Below are 10,572 nucleotides of genomic sequence, written 5' to 3' on the forward strand. Positions count from 1 at the left end.
TTAATTTTTCGTCTCTCCATTTGACCTTCTCTATGCCCATTTTTTATCTATTTTTTTTTTCTACTAAAAAAATATTAATTATTTTGAGATTATTTCTTTCACCATAATGAAACCCCGGAGTTTAATGCTACCGAATAAAGCTTAAAAGTTCATCATATCCACAACTTTGAAATTGTTAATTTTAACATTAACATGAAACCCGACATTCTTACCAAGAGGTCTCCTGAAGTCCTCACTGAAGCGCCTCTGGGAAGGCATCTTGTAGGATGGCAGGTCAGGTAAGGTGAACGGAAGGAAGGGATCTTCTGGACCCTTCTTGCCCTCGAGGACAGAGGAAGGGGGCGTTCCGTTCTCACGGAAGGGCGAGCGGGCTCTCTTGTAATGTGGGATGGCCTCGCTGTTGATAGGTTTCGTCGAGCTGTTGATGGTAGTTGGTGTTGCTGTTGTGGGACTCTGGATTGGGCTGGTCGAATTTCTGGGGCTCCTGAGGGTGAAGTGGTTGGTGAACACAGGCGACGTTGGCTGGGATAAGATTTCGGGAGATGATGTTCCGTTTACGTAGGGTGGTGATGCTGGAATGAGGTCAACCGAGGGTTATTACTATTATTATTACTATTATTATCATTATTACTAGCTAAGCTGCAACTCTAATTGGAAAAGCAGGATTTTATAAGCCCTATTAGAGGTCCAACATGGAAAATGGCCTAGTAAGAGGAAATAAAGAAACAGATAGAATAGTGTACCCTCAAGCAACAGAACTCTAACCCAAGACAGTGGAAGACCATGGTACCGAGGCTATGGCACTACCTAACCTACAACCCTAGTTGGAAATGTAGGATGCTATAAGCCCAAGGTCTCCACCAGAGAAAATACAAACTATTATGTGGTACAGTAGGATGCCTATAAGACCAAAGGCTCCGACATGGAAAATAACTACTATTATGTGGTAGAGTAGGATGCTATAAGCCCAAGGCCTCCAACAGGGGAAAATAGCAACTAATACGTGTTACAGCTGTTCTATGAAATAAATCTTGAACTGTAAAGAAACAGAATATATTTGAAAAGAGAGAAATGTAAGATTGATCTCCTTGCATAGGTTAAAAAGACCTAAAGAAATGTCTGCTAGTCGAGATCACTTCTCTGGCTGTTCAACCACATTCCACAGGCTGTGTGGGTTTAGTTTACATGAGTAGGTCTTCCATCTTAAGCGAAAAAGGACGAGATTTTCTTTTTTTTAAGGAAAACTAAATGATTTGATATTGAAGAACCAATTTATTTATAAAAATAATAATAAGGAAATTAGCTTAGTAATATCAAAGTAAAATTAATGAAAATAAATTAGTTATCTTTAAGGGAAACTAAATGATTTGATATTGAAGAATCAATTTATTCAAAAAATAATAGTAAGGAAATTAGCTTAGTAATATCAAAGTAAAATAAATGAAAATAAATTAGTTATCTTTAAGGGAAACTAAATGATTTGATATTGAAGAACCAATTTATTTAAAAAAACAATAGTAAGGAAATTAGCTTATTAATATCAAAGTAAAATAAATGAAAATAAATTAGTTATTTTTAAAGGAAACTAAATGATTTGATATTGAAAAACCAATTTATTTAAAAAAATAAGAGTAAGGAAATTAGCTTAGTGATATCAAAGTAAAATAAATGAAAATAAATTAGTTATCTTTTAAGGAAAACAAAATGAATTGATATTTAAAGACCAAATTATCATTGAAAAAAAATAATAGTAAGGAGATTAGCATAGTAATATCAAAGTAAAATATTTAAAAATGAAAATAAATTAGATAAGAAAATTCACGAAATATTATAGAGTAGTTATCTTTAAGGAAAAGAAAATTAAGTGATATTTAAGGAACATTTTCTCATTGGCAAAAAATAACAGTAAGGGAACGATCTTAGTAATAATAAAGTAAAAGATTTAAGATACAAAGAAATTCGATGAAAATGTAAGGAAAAAAATTAGAAAATTGCAAGAAAAACGAGATCTCAAAATCGTGCATTAAAAAAAAAAAATAGTAAGAAAATGATCTTAGTAATATCAAGTTGAAATATATGAAAGAAAAATAAACTGGATTAAAAAATGTTTTGGGAAATATAATTTTTAAATTACAAGAAAAAACCATAGTAGTTAAAATTAATACATCAAATACAACACAAAAGCAAAAAAAAAAAAAATAAATAAATAAAATAAAAAAAAAGAAAAAAAAAATCTATAAGGAGACTTACATTCTCGTTTCCAAATAAATTCTTCACTTAGACGTCGTAACTTCTCGATTTCAGCATCGACCTTATCGCCGTCTGCAAAGAGTAATAGGATAAATTTACTTTATAGAAATAGCTGAAAAAAAAATATTCATGTTAAAGTATAAACAAGATAGGAGTAGTTTGCTGAGCATAAAAGCTAATCACATATAATGTCAAATTCCGCAATGTGAATAATTCGTTGTATATAAAAACAGAAATATTTATTATAAAAATAGTATAAACAAGACATGAGTAATGCATAGTTTTCTATACATAAACTCTAATCACATATTGTAATATTAAATTCAACAATGTGAGCAATTAGTTGTATATTAAAAAAGTACATATGATAAAAAGAAACAGCATAAACAAGATATAAGTGAACCATAATTTGATATTCATAAACTCTAATCCCATATTGTATTCAACAATGTGAGTAATCAGTTATTATTATTATTATCATTATTATTATTATTATCATTATTATTATTATTATTATAATTATCATTATTATTATTATCATTAATATTATTATTATTATTATTATTACTAGCCAAGCTACATCCCTCGTTGGAAAAGCAAGATGCTACAAGCCCAAGGGCTCCAACAGGGAAAAGTAGCCCAGCGAGGAAAGGAAATAAGGAAATAAATAAACTTTTTCACTTTTTGTATATTAACAAACAATATTGGCATCAACAGAACTCGGTGGATATATAGTTACACCGCAAGACTGACACACCTTTTATGGTTTTCTCTCAGTGGTTCGTGAGTGAAATAGATATCGATTGGTTTAAAGCTCGCTCGTGAATGGCATAGGCAGGGGCAGGACAATACCTTAGACTAACCACACACACACACACACACACATATATATATATATATATATATATATATATATATATATTTATATATATACAAATATATATAATATATATATATATATATATATATACACACATACATATGATATATATACATATATACAATATATATATATATATATATATATATATACATATATATAGATTATATATATATATATACATATATATAGATTATATATATATATATATATATATATATATGTATGTATATATATATATATATATATATATATATATATATATATATATATATATATATATATGCTCAGCACATAAGCATCATAGCCATCAAGATAGGACCAGGGAGGGCCAGGCAATGGCTGCTGATGACTCACCAGGTTGACCTATAGACTCGCCCAAACATCCCATCCTTACACTGTCAAAATCTCGCATAAAAATGGTAAAAATCCTGGAATAAATGTTGCCAGGCATTTGCCGTTTTAAAAACGGATATATTGACGTTAAGGAATGATATTACGGTCACCAATCGTAAAATTTAATAACAAAGTAGAGTAGAAATTACGGTCGCCTGTATTTTACTGAAATACGGATATGAAGAGTATAATTACAAGGAAATTTTCAAATTTTTTAACCGTGTAGCTCAAGAGGATGGTGAGGCTGCAGACACCACAAGAAGCTATCGAGCTTGAGCGTGACTCGAACTCCAAACCAACAGATTCCCAGGCAGAAGCGTTTCCAATAAGCTATCGTAAAAAAAGGCGTTAGCTTATAACCTACTGCCTCAAGTAAGAAGGCTATAGAAGAGATATAACTCCGATCCAAAGAATATATTGTGACGCTAAAATGCAACGAATGTGAGACATGTCATCTTCTGTAACATAATCGTTATGGAAGAATATATAACCACAGAGGAAGGATTAGGTTGCTGACTGCCATCATCGTGGTTTTTCATGTACTTTGAATATATGTATGTATGTATGTTTACTTGTATATATTCGATAAAAATACACACATACATAACGTATATAACTTGTAATAATAAAGATAATAATAATACTAATAATAATAATAATAATAATGATAATAATAATAATAATAATAATAATATGTAACCCATATATAGATAGATAGATAGACACGAATATATATGTGTATATATATACATATACATATATATATATATATATATATATATATATATATATATAAAGAATAAAAAAGCTATTTAGTGATTTTTGAGAGAGAGAGAGAGAGAGAGAGAGAGAGAGAGAGAGAGAGAGAGAGAGAGAGAGAGAGAGAGAGAGAGAGAGAGAGAGAGATCTCTGACAAATTTAGTTCAAGGCCGGAGGAAATGTGAAATCTGTATATACATTTTTCCTCCAAGAAAACTACACAGGTGAGTCAGACTTCCAATTATGGTAAAATAAAAGTTAAAAAAAAGCCACATGTTCCAAGTTTCAACAAATTAAACACGGTCAACATCGCTCTGCTATCTTGCCCACGCTGGAGGGAGCAGTTTGTATAGACACATTCCCCGAAAGCTATAAAATGCTTTATATGTACCACAGATGCCCCTCCCGTTTGTTAAAAAAGAAAAAAAGTGGTTGGTTCTCTCTTATAGCCTGCGTATAAATGTCCTGATTGTAGTTCAAGCGATGGTTTGACTACAGGGTTTAATAAAACTTCAAGTTTTTTGGCTATAGGCGAAAGATACTTGATCATACACAGTCCTGCATTTAATGTTTCGTCTATACACTAAAACCACGAATACAAGGGTTTTCAATATTAGAAACGTTAAAAAATAATATAAAACCTTTTTTTCCTTAAGGCTACGTCTTGCAAGCGATAGTTTAACTTCAAGTTTCCTTTTTCTTGATTTTAGACAAAGATACTTGATAGAACACCATTATTGTGGAATTTCTCTTTCGTTTACACACGCGAACTACAAAAAAAACAGCTTTCAGTCTGTTAAAAACGTTAAGCAAAAGTGGTAAATTCCTTCCTTAATGCTGCTTCCTACAAGCGATGGTTATTTTTACAGGTAATAAAAGTTTTCAAGTTTTCTTCTGTTTGGTACAGACAATGATACCTGATGATCAAACACAGTCGTAAGATTAATATTTCGACTCTACACACACGAATCACGAAAACATAAGAATTCAGTCTGTTGAAAACGTTAAAAAATAAAACATAAAGTGAAAAGAGTGGTAAGTGCCTTCCTTAAATTAGGGCTACGTCCTGCAAACGATGGTTTAACTACAGATTGTATTAAAACTTTAAGTTTTCTTCTGTTTGTTGCAGACAACGGTGTCTATGATCAAACAGCGTAGTCATGAAATTAATCTTTCATTTTTACACTCACAAACCACGAAAACATCCAGTCTGTTGAAAACCACATTATTTCAATCACTCACTTCATGTCTAATTAACTTGCTAGGCAGTATGGCCAATCTTAAGAATTCCACGATGACTGACGATGCACCCATGTCAAGAAATCCAACACCCGTTCGCTATAATCAATCCTGAGCATTGAGTCACTTGCTCGCTCCTTAAAGGACAGAAGGTTAATGATATAAGAGTGATTGCGTCGCGAGCAAGTGGAGAGAGATATCTAACATATCCACACCCATGGCATACCTTCTTTCACCAACACGTGTCTCCGAGAAGAAGAAGAGGAAGAAGACCAACCGCCCGAGTCTTCAGCGTCGGTTTGTTTACGACTTTCGTTATGGTATTATGCTTAACCCAGATTTGGAGAGACAGGAAGGGGTTGCTTTGCAAATTGCACGTTGCAGTCGTTTGTTTTAAGGATGGGGGGAGGGGGTTTATTGCCTTTTGGGTGAATGTTCTCGTAATATTGCTTTTGAGGAGATTGGATAGAGAATAATGTTAAAGGGAATTCAAGAGAGTGGTAGTGAACACTGCTCTGAGCATATAGGATTTAAAATGGAAAACAAGGTGTTATGGGACCTCCTTCTTCTCCCCTTTCAAACACACACACACACACATAGCCTATAATGCGCATAAAATGACTCATGAACAAACAAACAAACAACAATCGACGTGACGTTCAAATTCTCAGATTCCAGGAAAGAGAATGAGAAATTTACCCTAAGGTTATCTCCCTTACATATTACGCCATCAATTTCTCGTTATCATATTCCCGTAGTTAAAGTGATCTCCTGCCCTTCCAACTTTCTCTGTGAAAGAGATCTATTTGTATGAGATTTGTTAATATAATGAACGAAGGAGATTATATATATATATATATATATATATATATATATATATATATATGTATATGTATATATGTAAATATATATACATATATATATATATATATATATATATGTATATGTGTATATATATATATATATATATATATATATATATGTATGTATGTATGTATATATATATATATATATATATATATATATATATATATACATATATATATATGTATATATATATATATATATATATATATATATATATATATATATATATATATATAACAGAAATATATTTAGTACATAAACATTCATTGAGAAAAAGTAAGAGAGAGAGAGAGGAAACCTCTTAAAGACGAGTAATCCATTTTTTTGAACAGATAGTTTACAGGCAGATTCTTAAACGGGCTTTTTGTACATGCGACAGAGATACGGAATCTAATTTCTCGGAGACCAATTTTCCTTGGTTGCAATACTTAATTGCTATGTATTATATGAATATTTAGTATGTTAAAAGATGCATAAAAAAAAGAAACCAATTTAATATTCATCTAGACCTATCCTCATCATCAACACCATCTCTTCCCACGCCTATTGACGCAAAGGGCCTCGGTTAGATTTCGCCATTCGTCTCTATCTTGAGCTTTTATCATACGTCTCCATTCATCATCTACTTCGCGCTTCATAGTCCTCAGCCATGTAGGCCTGGGTTTTTCCAACTCTTCTAGTACCTCGTGGATCCCAGTTGAAGTTTAGTGAACTAATCTCTCTTGGGGAGTGCGAAGAACATGCCCAAACCTTCTCCATCTACCCCTCACCATGATCTCATACACATATGGCACTCTTGTAATCTCTTATAGTTTCATTTCCAATTATGTCCTGCTATTTATTATTATTATTATTATTATTATTATTATTATTATTATTATTATTATTATTATTATTATTATTATTATTATTATTATAAGGTAAGCCACAACCCAAGTTGGAAAAATAGGATGCTGAAAGCCTAAGGGCTCCAACAGGGAAAAATAGCCCACGGAGAAAAGAAAATAAATAAATTATAGGAGAAGTAATAAATAATCAATAGAAAATATCTCAAGATCAATAGAATAGCAATGTTAAAATAGATATGTAAGTTATGAAAAAAAAAATCGCTGCAAGTTTGAAATTCAGAAGTTCCACCGATTCAACTACCCGATTAGGAAGATCATTCCACAACTTGGTCACCGCTGGAACAAACTTTCTAGAATACTGTGTAGTGTTGAGCCTTATGATAACGATTGAAAAGAGGGGGATGGGTTGCAAAGTTGGGAAAGCTGAAACTTTTGAGTGGGTACTAACTGAAACATATTGAGTCTGATATGGCTTGAATTCTATTATTATTACTAGGTGAGCTACAACCTTAGTTTGAAAAGCGAGATGTTGGAGCCCAAGGGCTCCAACAAGGAAATAGTCCAGTAAGGAAAGGAAATAAGGAAATAAATAAACGATATGAGAAGTAATGAACAAAGAAAATAAAATGTTCTAAGAAAAGTAACATCATAAAAACAGATCTTTCTTATATAAACTATAAAAGAGACTTAAATCAGCCTGCTCATCATAAAAACATTTGGTTCTACCGATTCAACTACCCGATTAAGACCATTCCACAACCTGGTCACAGCTAGAATAAAACTTCTAGAGTACTGAGTAGTATTGAACCTCATGATGGAGAAGATATGACCATTAGAATTAACTGCACACCTAATATTACGAATGAATAATTTACCTCATTACCACAGTAAACATTATCTTCAATTGCTTATTTTACTTAAACGTTTCTTCCTTCGTGTAAGCAGCCCTTCTAGGAGAAGGACACTTCAAAATCACACCATTGTTCTTTAGTCTTGGGTAGTGCCTCTGTACCATGGTCTTCCGCTGTCTTGGGTTAGAGTTCTCTTGTTTGAGGGTACACTCGGGCATACTATTCTATCTAATTTCTCTTCCTCTTGTTTTGTTAAAGTTTTGATAGTTTTTATAGGAAATATAAATTTTAATGTTGTTACTGTTCTTAAAATATTTTATTTTCCCTTCTTTCCTTTCCTCACTGGGCTATTTTCCCTTTTGGAGCCCCTGGGCTTATAGCATCCTGCTTTTCCAACTAGGGTTGTAGCTTAGCAAGTAATAATAATAATAATAATAATAATAATAATAATAATAATAATACTTCACGACTATCAAGAGTAGAAACATCCTGCGAACCAGGAGCTCAGAATGAGGGAGGAAGATAGAAGGAGAGGGACGAGTAGGGAGAGCTGAGAAAAAGAGAAAGATTCTACTCCCTCTCCTTTACTGACCCCTCCCCCCTCCCGCTATAGCTAGAGACCAATTGTAAATATTTGAAATTAATAGTAGAAACTATAAACTTTCACATATTTTAACAGACTAAAAAATAATAATAATAATCTGGGAAGGATTTCAAAGGCGGTGGGTCCTTGGTTCCCTTAAAGAGGACCTCCTTGGGTCCGCCCACCCCTACGTAATCGCCTTCAGCGACCGACGGCCTTTTAGGCCTACGAAAAATCTAGGTCACAGCCTAATAAAGAGCGAGGCTTAAGAATGAATGAGTTTCTAAGGTTTTGAAAATTATTTATTTGCTTATTAAGAGTCTTAAGGGTTATTTAGATTCGAAGCCCCTTTCTGAGTGGGGATACCTTAACGTGATGAAAGGGTTTGTGTATCACCTTGATCAGCAAAGCTGTACTAGTCAGGGCACTCATACTACATTGGTTTGCTAAATTTGTATATCACTATGATCAGCAAAACTGTACTAGTCAGGGCCACCCATACTAAATTGGTTGGCTAAGTTTGTATATCGCCATGATCAGCAAAGCTGTACTAGTCAGGGCCACCCATACTAGATTGGTTGGCTAAGTTTGTATAGCGCCATGATCAGCAAAGCTGTTCTAGTCAGGGCACCCATACAAGATTGGTTGGCTAAGTTTGTATAGCGCCATGATCAGCAAAGCTGTTCTAGTCAGGGCACCCATACAAGATTGGTTGGCTAAGTTTGTATAGCGCCATGATCAGCAAAGCTGTACTAGTCAGGGCACCCATACAAGATTGGTTGGCTAAGTTTGTATACGGCCATGATCAGCAAAGCATTACTAGTCAGGGCACCCATACTAGATTGGTTTGCTATGAACGCTCAGATTAAAATCTCCTATCATCACCAATCCGCAGTGGTCAGCATGGTGATGAAAATGGCCAAACCACAGACATGAATAAAGACATGTCTGACGCCTTTGTCATGCAGTGGACTAGAAATGGCTGCATCACAAAACCGTGTCAGTAATTTCGTAAACTTTGACTTCGCTTGACCCAAGGGCTTAAATAACGTATTGTTAAGGTCAAGTTTAAAGTTGTTACTTTCAATATAGTTAGGTTTAAGCTCATTTCTTATAAACATGGCTTCGTTTGAGCTCATCATCCGTTTAAATATTATTTTTGTGTTCTTGTAAACAAGATTTACATGTTTGGGAACGAGCGAGCTTGTCCAGAATAAAAAATAAAAGTTTTTAAACGTCATTTTTGTTTAATTCTAGAGATATTTGAAAAAAAAATGATGACAAAATAATGAGTCTAGCTTTTATATCTCCTATTGGAAAGAAAGGGTTTTTTTTTTTTTTGGCTAATTCCAAAGACATTGAGAGTACACTCAGGCACGCTGTTCTATCTTATTTCTCTTCCTCCTGTCTTAATGAAGTTTTTATGGTTTATATGTGAAAGATCTAATTCAATGTTGTTACTGTTCTTAAAATATTTTATTTCCATTGTTTATTACTTCTCTTGTAGTTTGTTTTTTCCTGGTTTCCTTCCTCACTGGGATATTTTTCTCTGTTGGAGCCCTTGGGCTTATAGCATCTTGCTTTTCCAACTAGGATTTAGCTTAAATAATAATAATAATAATAATAATAATAATAATAAAATGGAAGACAAAATAATGAGATTTTTTTCAGAGTATAAAATAGCTCAATTACGGATTGTAAATTTTAATGTTTTTTATCCTACAGTATAAACTAAAATAATTTTGTTTTCGTTTTGTCCCATAAACGGTTAAATAACCGATCGTAACTTATAATGTTTTTCCCTCTCTAAAAAATACTTTTATTTTTTTTTTGCTTTTTTTTCAGATAAACCGATCGTAATTTACAATGTTTTTCTCTCTAAAAAATAACCCATTAAAT

At 32.7% G+C, this 10,572-nt stretch overlaps 1 protein-coding gene and 1 long non-coding RNA gene across 5 annotated transcripts in view; both read right to left on the reverse strand.

Moving 5' to 3' along the window:
- The window catches only part of CLIP-190 (Cytoplasmic linker protein 190), a 120,930-nt gene extending 120,536 nt beyond the window's left edge, over positions 1–394 (reverse strand). For all 4 annotated transcript variants that reach the window (XR_011041862.1, XM_068362791.1, XM_068362789.1 and 1 more), the window contains exon 1: positions 213–394. Coding sequence is in view for 3 of the 4 variants with exons in the window: in XM_068362791.1 (XP_068218892.1) it covers positions 213–258 (46 nt within the window). In the remaining variant the exon portion in view is untranslated. The remainder of the gene's footprint in view (positions 1–212) is intronic.
- Positions 395–505: 111 nt separating this feature from the next.
- LOC137631131 (uncharacterized) overlaps positions 506–10,572 on the reverse strand; it is a 50,763-nt gene continuing 40,696 nt past the window's right edge. The window contains exons 2-3 of the long non-coding RNA XR_011041863.1: positions 2,251–2,322; positions 506–572 (exon numbers count right to left, since the gene is read on the reverse strand). This is a non-coding gene — a long non-coding RNA (uncharacterized lncRNA). The remainder of the gene's footprint in view (positions 573–2,250; positions 2,323–10,572) is intronic.

Source organism: Palaemon carinicauda, chromosome 39, assembly GCF_036898095.1.
Source record: "Palaemon carinicauda isolate YSFRI2023 chromosome 39, ASM3689809v2, whole genome shotgun sequence".
NCBI classification, from domain to species: Eukaryota; Metazoa; Arthropoda; class Malacostraca; order Decapoda; family Palaemonidae; genus Palaemon; species Palaemon carinicauda.